The sequence below is a fragment of the Lampetra planeri genome, chromosome 34 (genome assembly GCF_965212315.1).
Source record: "Lampetra planeri chromosome 34, kcLamPlan1.2.h2, whole genome shotgun sequence".
NCBI lineage: Eukaryota > Metazoa > Chordata > Hyperoartia > Petromyzontiformes > Petromyzontidae > Lampetra > Lampetra planeri.
The window spans coordinates 3,533,473-3,547,653 of record NC_136140.1 but is presented as its reverse complement, the minus strand read 5'-3'; the positions used below and the strand labels follow the sequence as shown (position 1 = coordinate 3,547,653).

General features: G+C 50.6%; 1 protein-coding gene across 5 annotated transcripts in view; it reads right to left on the bottom strand.

Annotated features, from left to right (window-relative positions):
* LOC144730032 (GATA-binding factor 2-like) overlaps positions 1 to 13,896 on the bottom strand; it is a 40,888-nt gene extending 26,992 nt beyond the window's left edge. For 3 of the 5 annotated variants that reach the window (XM_078610501.1, XM_078610502.1, XM_078610511.1), the window contains exon 1: positions 13,512 to 13,876. Coding sequence is in view for 1 of the 5 variants with exons in the window: in XM_078610508.1 (XP_078466634.1) it covers positions 13,512 to 13,879 (368 nt within the window). In the remaining 4 variants the exon portion in view is untranslated. Of the gene's footprint in view, positions 1 to 13,511 lie in introns of all 5 variants that reach the window. The other 2 variants (XM_078610508.1, XM_078610503.1) reach the window with 2 other exon arrangements.
* Positions 13,897 to 14,181: the final 285 nt, after the last annotated feature.

The window sequence follows — 14,181 nt, the reverse complement described above, 5'->3', positions numbered from 1 at the left end:
TGCTGTGGCCAGAGCCATGCCCGACCCACCACCTTTGTCTCCCCAAAATGCGACCGTTTACCAAACCGTAATAGGTATTAATTTAAGGCTGAGTCGACCTACGCGGAGGGTGCGCGATACGTTGAGATATCTTTCTCCACTGCTGTTACAAATTGTGGCCGGGAATCAAGCTTAGGTTTGCCGGATTCGTAGCGCAATGCGCTAACCACACAACATCATCGTCGTCGTCGGTTGCGTAACCCTGCCGCGTGTCGTGCGGAGAGCGTTCACGCGGTTCACTTTCTGTTGTTTGTTTTAATTCGCCTGCACCGAGAACGACTTTTCGCGAGGCACGCGCAGCTCGTGCATTCGCGTGCAAGTATTCACACGAAAAACAAACACACGCACGCACATCTGCACGCGTGTACGCATATATACAGACACAAACATAAACGCACACCAACGGACGACACCACGGCGTCTGTGCCAGGCTAGGTGCACCTCGAGGCCACGTGCGGTGTTGTGCATGCTCACTGCCAGGGGGTCACGATTGACCGAGTTGCACACACACACACACAAAGGTCCCCCGTATAGCCTTAACAGACTGTTGGGGCAAGTGCTGTTGGCGAGCACCTATGAAGGCTGGCACGGCACACGAGGAGGAGGGCGGCCAGCACCACGCCCGGTCGCCTTTGTCTCCCCAGTGGCGATGTTTACACACCGCATCAGCTACGCATTTGAGGCCGAGTCGACCAGCGGGAGGCCCAGGGCCGGTTCAGATAATATTCACTGGTTGTTGGCCGTGAGTGGGAATCGAACCTCTCACACGCACGCGCGCGCGCGCGCACGCACGCACGCGCGCGCGCGCTGTTCAATCAACACCATCTTATTCCGTTTACACTATTAGCCTGCACACACACAGACAGAGAATGGCGCTTGCTGAGCCAAATGAAAACAATTAACTCCGTCGATTAGCGAAAAGCAAATAAACTCTTCGGCGTCGCAAGATAATGTTGCGTCGCGCTGTTTATTAACATGCTTACTGGATGAGCAGGCATCTGCAACGGCGCGTGTGTTCATCTTCTCGTGTGTGATTATTTATGCTCAGACACTCGCTATTGCAATGCGTAATGCATTGACGATCGTGTGCCGTGCCGGCCTTCAGCATAGGCGCTCGCTGACAGCACTTGCCCCAACAGTCTGTTAAGGCTACACGTGGGGAGTAGGGGGGGGGAGATCTTTGTATTCGTTACGCGCGCGGGTGCACATTTTTATTTTGGTGAAATAGACACGGTGACGTCACAGAAGCGCAACACACGTGTGTGTGTCACTGACGTCACATGACGGCATGAACACTGCGCCGTGTGGCACCGAGACCGCCACAGTAAACATCAAATCCAAGAGTGAACGTGCGTTGGGGTGAAGGCCTGCCCACACCAGGGTCGTTTGACCATACTTCACCATGCTGGTCGACTGATTGACGACTGGTGATTCGTCCGTGGAGGGTTCACGTGTAGGGCTCGTCGTGGTCGGGAATGGAACTACTGGACATCTGTGGAAAAATAGCTTTATTGCTCATCGGATTCCTCCAGTACGAATGCAAATATTCTGAAAAAAAAAATTCTGAATTCAAGTGGAGCCGGGGTCGAAGGGCAGTGCGCTAACCACCGCGTCACCGCTCATTCCACTCGTAACGCAATTTCTGACGCTTCTCAAACGTTTGGGATTCTGGATTGTGACACGGCACACGATGCCCTCCTGACTTCGACATCCGTCCGAGGATGAAAGTGAGTGACGAGTGGATGTCCGAAACCCGGTCATGGGGTTTCCCCCCGCATCTACGGGGCGTGGTGAAGTATGGTCAAACGACCTCGCCGTGACCCACATTGCATGCGGAGGGGATATCCTACTTGCTGTAATTGGCTGACAAAGGACCGTAAATTATAATAATTACCATTATCACAATTATAAATTACAATTACGGATAACGATTGCAATGTATTGGGCCCTTATATATATGTACACACACACTGTGACATCTCAAAGCGCTTGAAGGTACAGATAAAATCCCACGGATATAATAACGTCCCATCAGTATATTTATTTATACTGCGGGTGGAATCCGATGAGCTATTAAGCTCTTCCCCCCACCCCTCCCTCCACAGATGTCCAATCCGTAGGGGCGGATAAGAACGTTACATCGCATCGTGCATCTGCGTATATTTTTGCGCGTGACAAAACAACAAAACACACTCCGTGATGTTCGCTCCGAATCTCGCCCCGCGTCGGAAGCCACGCAGCCTTTGAGCCTGGGTTGCGCTCGGGTGAGCCACCCAACTCGCAAACGAAAAACAACACCAAGCAAGCAAGTGTTGTCGGTCAAGCGAACATCCCCATCGTCGGACTGCAATCTGTTTCAAAACGCCACGCTGCACATCTTCGATCACAACAGCAGGCCGCACACGACACTCATCCAGCAGTGGATTGACACACGTGCTGTACGTCACGCTGCACTTACGCATGAACCCGTCTCGAAACTGCACTGCTTTACGCATGCACAGCGCGCGCACGCCCTTACAGCAAATAATGGTGATTATTATAGGAAGTGTTCTGCAATCGCCATCGTTCATCGCGACTGACGGGAGTGATTGAAGGGGTGTCCAACGCCCAGGGCGACTGAACTCAGCCCCGGCCCCCTCCCCTGGACCCCCCACCACCCCCTGCACCCCTCCCTCCCTCCCCTCCCATCATCTCTGAGCCTAACCCCTAATTCCTGTTCATCTCTCCCCTTCGACCAGCAGCAGCGGCAGCGGCGGCGGCCGGCGACGGCGCTCCGGATGTCTCGCGAGGGAGACGCGGCAGAGAAGCGAAACGTCGGCACTCGAATTTGAGTTGCCGCGGCACGGCGTGGATGTCTCCGTCCTGACTCGTTGGTTCTTTCGGTAAAAGTCACGTGGGTGTGAAATGTGATTTATTTTATTTTATACCTACGCGACTTTACCGAAAGAACCAAAGAGTATGGATTCCTGACAGTCACGAAAGCTTCAAATCTAGACTGCCACCGGCCGTTTTCGAGTCGACCGCACGCGATTCGGTCGCTCGCAACTCCGTCGATTTGCGTGCGACTGAGTGGAGAGTCGCTTGCGCCCGTTGGAACCACCACCTCACCCTCCCCCACCCTTGCTAAGCAGTGTTACAAAAAATAATTGGCAGGGATGTATGTGCTTATGCAATTGTACCCAGATACTTTGTTTTGTATGATGAATGTTTCGTGATTTGCCTAACGTTTCTCTTACTTTGCGCTCCTATCGTTAGTGGAGTTTTTTTTATCGCACTGTTTGTTGTTGTAACTCGCTGATCCGCCCCGACTGGACATCTGTGAAGAAAGAGAGCTTGAAAGCTCATCGGATTCCTCGAGGATAAATTCAAATACTGATTCTGAGTTGCGCAACCGCTCACTCAAAATCAAGAGTCGGTTGTGGAGCTGACTGCTCCGGTGTGGTACTTGCCGTAAAGCTCCTCTGAATAGCATCATCATCATCACCACCACCACCTTCATCACCTCATCATTACCATCATCAACACCATCATCGATCTAGACAGTTTGCTGTACATTCCGCTGACAGTAATGTCGAATTGAATTAGATAAAATGCAACATCAAGTATAAATGTTCATGCTTGATAAAAACAGGTACATTGCATTCTACAGCTACAAGTCAGTCAATCTCTATGCCCTCTACACACTCTCTTCGCTCCGTACAAGGACCCTTGCCCGAAACGTCAACCTCGTATTTGTGTTCTGCTCGTAAGCCAGCGTTGATAACGAACGCGTTGGGTTTGTATTTGATTTACGCGTCAGTGCCTGCTACAAACGAGCATCCCTCCCCTTGCATGTTTGCTGTTACATATTTCGCTTCTCTAGAAAGAGAGAGAGAGGGGGAGAGAGAGAGAAAGACGATCGCCAGTTGGGCGTTGTGGGGTTGCGGGGAAGGGTGGGAGAGTGGTGGGGGTGGGGAGCGAGACGTGCATCCAGCAGTGGATCGAGCAAGTCCCTTGAGATCACTTTCTCTCAGGCCTGTGAGCAGTCGCGGACCACGTGAGCGAGCGCCCGCTCAGAGACGCGGAGACTGGGTAGAGCGATTACGCCCTGCGTGGGAACACCAAATTCCAAAGGCTGACGCCGGTTTTGGGTATCGTGAGGTTCAATCAAAGATTTCAATCGTGTGTGTGTGTTTGTGTGTGTGTGCGCGCGTGTTGTTTGCTTGTTGAAAATGAAAACAATTCATTTGAAGTAGGCTCGAGGCTAACCCGTACACCCACCACCGCCACCATCATCACCTCGATCCCGTAATGATTACAGCCAGCCGATGTAATAACATCACTCTGCTATGCTGTTATTTTTTTTAAACAACACAAATCGGCGACATGAGGTCACCTACCGACGTTACCGGTCACACTGTGAACCTAAAATCACGTGTGCACTGCACACGAGTGTTCATATGTCGATGTCCTCACAGGTAGTCATTGACAATACATGCATGATCGCTCTCCGTTAATGCGCATGCACGAGTGCACCTGGTTCCAATGCAGACGCAACTGTCACCGTAATGCATTTACCATAACATGCACGGCAACGCACGCAATGCATTGGTCCGTATCAATGCATTGGTCCGTATCGATGCATTAGTATTCAAAGAGCATAGACCCGGTACGTAAACTCGCAAATCGTGTATGTTGACACGTACGTGTGTGCGTGAATTTCTCAAAGTAATCATAAGCGTCGCCTTTTTGGAGTCGTGTAGACCTCTATAGGTTCGCGTCCAGAGAGGGTGAACTGCCCACAAGATGGGCAGGTCACCAGCAATCGATCCGAGCAACGCCTCGATGCTGCTGATGAGCTACCGACTTTACCGAAAAAACCTAAGAATATGAATCCTTGCAGTCACGAAAGCTTCAAATCTAGAGCTACCGCGACTCGAAACCGGTGCATGCAGAGTTTGCTTGTCTTGAGACAATACCGCTGAAATGACGCACTACCCCGATAATGGCGGCTAATGGGCCGCGTGAGAAATGTCTATATATTTATACGCAGACGCGTATTTGTGTAGTCGATATCTGAATTGTATACATTGAGTAAAATGTATTATTTTTGGGTGGTTAGCGGCACTAGGAGGGCTTTCGTCCAGCAGTGGATCGACTGAGCTGTATTTGTTATCATGCGTACGATGCGCAGAGGTTTCTCCACAGCAGTATATATACAGTATATATATTCTGTATGTGTGTGTGTATATATAAATGCAGTGTGGAATTTAAACAGTCGAGAGGACTAATGGGGTAAGGGCAACCACCTTTACGGATCACGTCAAATGTCATTTCCAAACGCTTTGTCCAATGAAAGGCAATTCAAGAGAGGTCATGCTCCACGTATGACTCGTGTGTGTGTGTGCGTGAGTGCGTGTGTGCGTGTGTTCAGGCTTTACGGGGGATCTTTGTCTTTGTTTATAGAGCGGTGGTGTAGCGGTTAGCGCGCTGCGCTACGAACCAGGCGACCCGAGTTCGATTCCCGCTCACGGCCAAAATCAGTGACGATTGTCTGAGCCGCTTCTGGGCCTCCCCTAGGTCGACTCAGCCTTAAAGAGTAATTTGTGTAGTGTGAAAACATCGCCACGGCCTCGTGTGCGGTTCTGGCCTTCATAGGTGTTCGCTAACAGCACCTGCCCCAACAGTCTGTCCAGGCTATACGGGGGATCTTTGTCTTCATAGAACCGATACTGACCCTCTTCTTATCGTGTCGACTCACCCTTAAATAGGCTCCGGGTCTCTTGTGTAGACCTCAGCGATGGAGAGACAAACACGGCCACGTTTAGGAGATGCCCCCTACCCCCTGACGCCAACAGGGGCTACACGGGGACTCTTTGGCTTTGTTGTGTGTATGTATATAAACAATATGATTCAATATTACAACTCAACAGAAATACATTGGACGCAACGCTGTTGGCTACGTACGGTACGAAAGAAGTTCAACGTACATACATACAAACATTGATCTCGCAGTGACATTCGAGCACACGTATAATACGCGTGCGCGTATTGCACGTGTTCTACCGTGCAGGGTAAAGCCACGCGCACACATTTGAGACGGACAGGCTTAACAGTAGGACTCCTCGCGCAAGCTGTGTGTGTGTGTCTGTATGTATCTCTGTACATTATCTCACACTGGCGGGGTGGGCAGCCGAAATGCGGGGCGATCGAAGCCAAGCGAAAAAAGTGACCATAGCAAAAAAATGTAACGTTCGTACGTGCGAACCACAGCGCACACGTACGAACACACCACTCGCACGCGTACCAGCACGCTACTGACGCACCCACACAACGATCACGCGCGCAGCACATGCGCGCGCGCGTGCACCCACGCATGAATTTATATACACAAAGGGCTGATTACTAATACACAAATAAAAATAAAAACCTGTCATCGCGCGGGTCAGAGCGCGGGACTCACGCAAGGCGCCGCGGGACTTGCGTACTCGCGCGCGCATTTAGACACGAGGTCTTAGCGGTGTATTTACATGCAAACAATCGTGCTGCTGACGCCGCGCAGATCGAGTGCACGTGGGCAACGCTGAGCGTGCTGCCTGCGAAGAGGCGACGGGGCACACGCACCGTAGCGTTCACCACAGGACTCACTCGCACACGTGAACCGCATGACTCACCACGCACACACGCAGCTGACACACACACACACGGCCCACAGGTCTCACACACACTCACTCGTGGGGGGGGGGTGGCTGGCGCGCACACGAACTCCCGGCCTGTTTGCGGCTCTGACCGCTGGGAGTCAAATCGCTTCAGGCCAGGGCCTCCACGTGGCCCTGGGTCGCAGTGGCCGCCCGCAAAGCGCCAAGAATGTGGGCAGGCAGGCAGCCCTCTCCTGCCGCGGCGCTGATAGGGGCGGCGCGCTCAAGGAAAGACAACGCAAGAGCCAGCGCGCTTGCGTTGAATCGCGCAGAGTGATGCCGTGTAGCCTCCGTGTGCGCGTCGAATCAGCCTCCAAATAGTACCTGGTGCTGTGTGCAGTACACACATCGCCACCACGGAAAGCAAAGTCCCGCCGGGCGTGGTGCTCGCAACAGCACGTGGCCCCAGCAGTATGTTACAGGCTAGACGGGGGGTCTTTGTCTTTGTGTGTCAGCGGTAGTGCAGGGGAGCGTTAGTGCAGTGGTTAGAGCGCTGCTCTCTGCTGCGTGCCCGGCCACCTGAGTTCGACTCCCGCTCACGGCGAATATTTGAACCGAACAGGGGCCTCCCCTAGCTCCCCCCTCCCCAGGTCGCCTTATGCGAGTACCTGGATTGGTGCTTACACATCACCACTGGGGAGACAAAGGCGGCCGGGCGTGGTGTTAGTAGCCACACCACCCCCTCGTTCGTCGCCTTCCCGGCCTTCATAAACACTCGATAGGGGCACTTGCCCCAACAGTCTATCCAAGGCTACATGGGGGATCTCTGTCTTTGTTATACACAACTGTGAACGTGTGTTATGTACACTCGTGTATATATGTACGTGTCGAAGTTTACTCTATTACATAAATACGCGACATATGCAGAATAGAGTATGTGTATATTATGTCTGTGCGTATCATATATGCAAAGATATGTACTAGCATATACATGTAATGCAAATGTAATGTGTACATCCATGTATTGTGCAGTTTGTATTGCATTTATGCAATTGTGTTATATATATATAAACGCGCAATGGGATGTGTAGTGTGCATGATTTAACTGTGCAGCCCTACTCTTAACATGCATGTGAAATGCTGTATCATTGTGTGTCATGTACATATGTGTTGTATACAGACTATGTGAGTAATGTGTGTGTGTGTATATCTGCATGGCGTGTAATGTGCCTGTTATGTGTATATTCTGTATATATGTTTGTATCCATATGAAACACGAGACGTAGCTACGTAACATCATACATGCATGCAGCACTTACAAAACGTCAAATACAAACGCACGCTGGCTACGTATTGTGCGAAAGAAGTTCAACGTACATACCATGTGCCGAACAAAATATACAACATCTATACACACACACACAAATAAACATTTACGCTTGTAAAATAGTGTATAGTGTTGTATGCACTGCACAATACATATGTGTATGCAGAATACGTCGTGATAATTATAATTATTCTAAAGCTGATAGGCAATTTCTGAAATACCTAAGTGGTTGAATGTGTATATACACAGGGGGCAGAAGCACAGCGGTTAGAGCGCTGTGCTACGAACCTGGCCACCCAGGTTCGATTCCCGCTCACGGCCAACACCAGTGACAATTATTTGAACCGGTTCTGGGGCTCCCCTAGGTCGACTCAGCCTCAAGTGAGTACCCAGTGCGATGTGGGAATATCGTCACTAGGGAGACAAAGGCCTCGTGTCCCGTAGCCGGTCTTCATAGGTGCTCGCTAACAGCACTTGCCCCAACAGTCTGTTGAGGCTATACGGGGGAAATGTGTTATGCATTGCATGTATACTTATGTTATGCATATCACATGTGGCGAGCATAACCGGTAAATGTGTAGTATTTATACATAAACAAGATTACACGTTATCCCTGAATTGTCTAATCCCGCATGTGATATCGCCTTTGTCTCCCCGGCGAGTGGCAATGTTTACGCACCACACCAGGTACTCATTTAAGTCTGAGTCGACCTAGAGGGGGCACAGGACCGGTTGAAATATTCGCCGCCGTTATTAGTCGTGAGCGTGAATCGAAGTCGCGTCGCCTGGTTCGTAAGCGCGCTGGGCTAGCCACTGCACCATCGCTCCTTCCACATAGTCAAGTAAAGACAAACATCTCCCGTATATTGTTAACAGGCTGTTGGTGCAAGTGCTGTTAGCGAGCACCTGTGAAGGCCGGCACGGTGCGATGTTCACACACCGCACCAGGTACTCATTTGAGGCCGAGTCAACCTGGGGGAGACCCATAAAAACAGACACACGCACACACATATTTATGCGCATGCGTATGCATTAGGTAAATGCTACGTAATGGTATCTGCTATATTGTATATCCACGTGTTACTCAATGCGCAGGTTAGCATTTCACCGTGTGCATTCAGACATGTCAAAATACCAGTGGCATCCGTGTCGACAAACGTCTTGGAATCCATCTCTATACACACGTGGTGACCTTTATATACAGATAGATATATACATCCAGATGAGAAGCCACAATTGAGACGTCGTCTTATCATCGTCGTCATCTTGAGCCATGATCATTCCACTGTTAGATGACGGCCTCCCAAAGCCGTCGCAATCTCCGACGGACCCGCGATCCATTGATCAATTCCCCCCCCCACGCCACCCCTCCCACCCCATAGCGCCTGGCTGCACAAGAGCTGACGGTGGTGGTGATTATGACGATGGCGATTCCATGAGCTGGCTTCAACACAGAACGCAGCACGGCAATATCCACGGAATGCGGGGTGGGTTCAATGCAACATATAACACGATGAAGACGAACACAAATCAAGAAGGAATTACGTCTTAGATGGAATCCAATGTCATATTGAGATACTAAAAAAGAGGATAAGCTCCCGTTTTGTCAGCTGGACTTCATTTGAATACCCGTCTTCATTTAACATTTCATTTTATCGTCTGTACTCTTCCGTATGCTGACTTCGCACTGACCAATGTGGTGAAGTATAGACAAATAATGAGGCAACTCATCCAGAAAGCAATGTCTGTGGGCACGCGCATGGACACAGCTCGCGCGCGTCCACACGTCCTGGCAAACCCAGCAGGGGTTTGAGTTATTGATGAGGCTTGACTGCTGATGAGAGCCCAAGGATCAAAACCTGATCCAGAGTTTGCTTGATGGAGCAAGTGGCTGTGATCAGTCTGGATATACAATAGACCAAGGGAGGGTAACACTGGCGCCGCGGTGGCTAGGAGATGTTAACTACCTCGCCTGGTATACAGGAGGTCGTGGGTTCGAGCTCGACCCTGACGCCTGCCGTATGTTTGGTCGCGTGAATTTTGCTCCGGGTCTTCCGCTTTTTCACCACACATTTAAAAAACACGCGTTTGGAGTATTTGTCTGCTCTACATTTGTCCGTGATAATCCACTCTGTTGAGCTATCATTTGTGGCCAGGTTGCATCTGAAGAATGTATATATATAGCTCAGTGGGCCTTACCTTGTAAAATAAAAAATAATATATATTTAAAAAATCTGTTGTTATACTGTATGCGTAGAGTGGATGAAAACAACTATGAAATAAATAAAAACCGGGAATTATTTTTCAGTTGTAAAAAAAAACAGCAGACGAGATATGGTGTCAGCGTGCACAACGCAGCTCCCGGGTCGAATGGAATTGTTGCTGTAAAAGTGCCATCGGTCATAATTATTTTTTCTATTTACGGAAAATGTTCTTCCTCGTGGTTATTGTGTAAACACGGCGGGGTACATCAACCAAACGTTCACACAAACACACGAACGTGCCACTAATCTGCCCACATTGATGACAAAGATCCACCGACGAGCCTGAACAGACTGTTGGGGCAAGTACTGTTAGCGAGTAGCACCTATGAATGCCGGCACGGCACACGAGGGGGGTAGGTGGCCAGCACCACGCCCGGCCGCCTTTGTCTCCCTAGTGGCGATGTTTACACACCGCGCCAGGTACTCATTTGAGGCCGAGTCGACCTAGGGGAGGCCCAAAATCGGTTCAGATAATCGTCACCGCTGTTGGTGGCCGTGAGTGGGATTCGAACCCCGGGTTCGCCAGCTTCGTAGCGCAGCGTAGCGCTAACCGCTACACTACCACTCATTGATGACAGGCAGATTGACACACACACACACGCACGTCAAGTTACACACAGACGCACGTCAAGTTACACACAGACGCACACGCGCGCGCACGCACACACAAACAGCAACAACAACAACAACAACGGGCGGTTAAATGACGCCGCGTGGCAAATGTAAGCGGATCGATAACAGAGCAGTAACGAGTCGAAATATTGTTACGTGGATAATAATGGCAGTCGCAGTCAATAAGTTCAGGGCTTGCGTGCAACCGTACGGCATATATTCAACGGGGTATATATTGTCAGTCTATATATAAACAGCATTTCTGTGTATACTGACATTAAATTGACATTCTATGCTATACCCCGTTGAATATATACCGTACGCCATGCAGTCTGTGATGTGCAGTCACGCGTAGTTTGACACTCTGTTGGCTTCATCCAGCAGTAGATCGACAAAGGGCTGTATATATATAATGTTTGTACATATAAACCGACATCTGTAGCCTGCACATATATATATATATTGAATATTGACTTATCCTTCTCCTCCATCATCATCATCATTATTAATATTAATAACTATTGATGCTATTTATGGCATGTTTAAATACTGTATCGACAAATATCATGCTTTAATAGGCAGCAAACATATATAACCACGATAATTTAGGAAATACTGCAATGTGTAAATAAACATCGATACGCACAGCGCACGGACTCATTCAGCAAAATGCTGTGTATATATGTGATGCGCACATTCGAAAATAAATAGTGTTTATAATCGCATGTACGCATTCACAGTCGCTCATTTGGGTCGAACGGGTCAAGAACATCGCTTGCTGGCTATATGACGATTATAATATGCGGACTCGGCGATACATAATTATAATAAAAACACATGAAGGCTAGAGAACATCACATATACAATGTTTCTTTCACCTCCAGATCGGCTAACATTGCGCTAGGAAACACGTGTACACACACCGCATGTGGATAATGAAGAAGCGATCTGACAAAACACAGCATTTCAAGGCAGTCAGTCTTGGAGTGCTCATTCTGCAGATGCGATTTGAAGGCCATACAGATGATCCGAACCCGAAATATATATTTACGTGTCTTAGAAAATCAAGCTCGTAGTCTAATAGTCGCGCGTGGGATAACAGTACTTGGTACGCGCAACAATTTGCTGAAGGTATCAGATACATCGAGCCGTGCACGAACATTCAGTACACGTACCTGTATATATATATAGACAAAGATTCCCGTATAGCCTTAACAGAATGTTGGGTGCAAGTGCTGTTAGAGAGCACCTATGAATGCCGGCCACGGCACAACGCCCGCGATGTTTACACACCGCACCAGGTACTCATTTGATGCTGAGTCGACCTAGGAGATGCCCCGGACCGGTTCAGATGAAAATCGTCACTGGCGTTGGTGGCCGTGAGCGGGAATCGAACTCGGGTCCGCCGGGTGTGTAGCGCAATGCGCTAAGCGCTACACTACCGCTCCCCACACATATAGAAGAAAACAAATCACAAAGATCCCCCGTGTAGCCTCAACAGACTGTTGGGGCAAGCGCTGTTAGCGATCATCTATGAAGGCCGGCACGGCACACGAGGGGGTGGGTGGCAAACACCACGCTCGGCCGCCTTTGTCTCCCCAGTGACGATGTTTACACACCGAACCAGGTACTCATATAAGGCTAAGTCGACCTAGGGGAGGCCCAGGACCCGTTCAGATAATCGTCACTGGTGTTGGCCGTGAGCGGGAATCGAACCCGAGGTCGCCAGATTCGTAGCGCAGCGCGCTAACCGCTACACTACCTCTCCCCACACACTCACACATCTATATATATACATACAAACACAGGGCAATAACAACAAAACCTTCACACATTCATCATTGACACGGCGCCTGACGTTTCGGGCCACGCACCCATTTTTTTTTGCACGCAATACATTCCATTGATTAAAAAAAAGGACAAAAGCTTTCGCGTTGCGTAAGTTGAGTCGAGGCAAATCCGATGCCGTCTCTCACGGTCACACGGGGGGGGGGGTCTAGCAGCGCGGACGAACGCGCGTGCCACGCTCCTGCGATGTGTAAATATCGCCACTTGGGAGACAAAGGCGGCCGGGCGTGGTGCTGACCACCGCCCCCCCCCCCTCGTGTGCCTTGCCGCTCTTCATAGGTGCTCGCTAACAGCACTTGCCCCTCAAAGTCTCAGAGTCTGTTAAAGCCTATACGGGGGATCTTTGTCTTTTTTTTTACATCACATCATCACGCCTCTGCTACCCCCCCCCCCCCGCAACCTTTAAATCGCTCACTCAATTGCATGCATTCATCCGCGTGTTCTTCTACGCATGCAAGCGTGCATCCCGCGTGCGTGCGCCTCGTATACACACACACACCACCACACACCACACACACGTGTACTACTGTATCAGAGCCGGCCACTAATGGAAGGGCAAATGCCCACTTAACCTCGGACATCAGCGCCGGTAAGTTGGCGACTTTGAAAATCTCAACGATGCAAGATGAACTTGCAACAGCAGCAACAGCAGCAACAGCAGAAGAAGAAGAAGCACGTTACGAGCACCGCAGCATCCTTTCGCAAGCCACGAACGCCCCAACTCTCGTCCATTCACAACCTTCGTTCCTCGCTTTCGTTCTCCGAACGGCGACAAAGAGAAACGCGCACAAGTCGCTTGCTCACCTGTGCACGGCGGCAGGCCAAGCCGCGCTCGCCGTGTTTGAGTCCGGGGGGGGGTGGTGGTGGGGGGGGGTTATTGCAGCGCTTCGAAGCGTGCGAGGAAGAGGGGGGTGGGTAGAGATGCGAGCGTGCAAGCTCAGAGGCACCAGCACCAACCACCACCACCAACCACGCGTATACACGCAGAGCGAGAGCGCGCAAGAGAGCGAGCGAGCTGAATGTGACAGCGACTCGGGGAGACGCGGAGAAGAAAGCGAGTGAGGAGGAGGAGCGTATTGTGTGTGTGGACAGGGAGTGTTGTGCGAGCGAGAATGCGGGGAGAGAGCGAGAGAGAGAGAGAGTTTATGATGGGAGGCTGGAGAGACATACATGCCTCCTTATGTGTGCGGTCTGGGCTGGGTCTCAAAGTCTGCCACCTCCTCCCACCCACCCACCCCTCCCTCTCCCCTCCCTCCTCCTCTCTCCCCCCCCTCCACTCTCTCTCTCTGCTCCCCACCACGCACACCCACCACACACACGAGGGCAGGGCGAGCACACCGCCTGCACAGAGCATCGCTGGCTCTCCCCTCCCTCCGTCTTCTCTCCTTCCCTTCCGGGTTGATCTCCCCGCTCCGCTGCGCTGTCAATCAGAGCCGAGGGTCTCCTCGACGCAGAACAATTGCGTTGATGCACA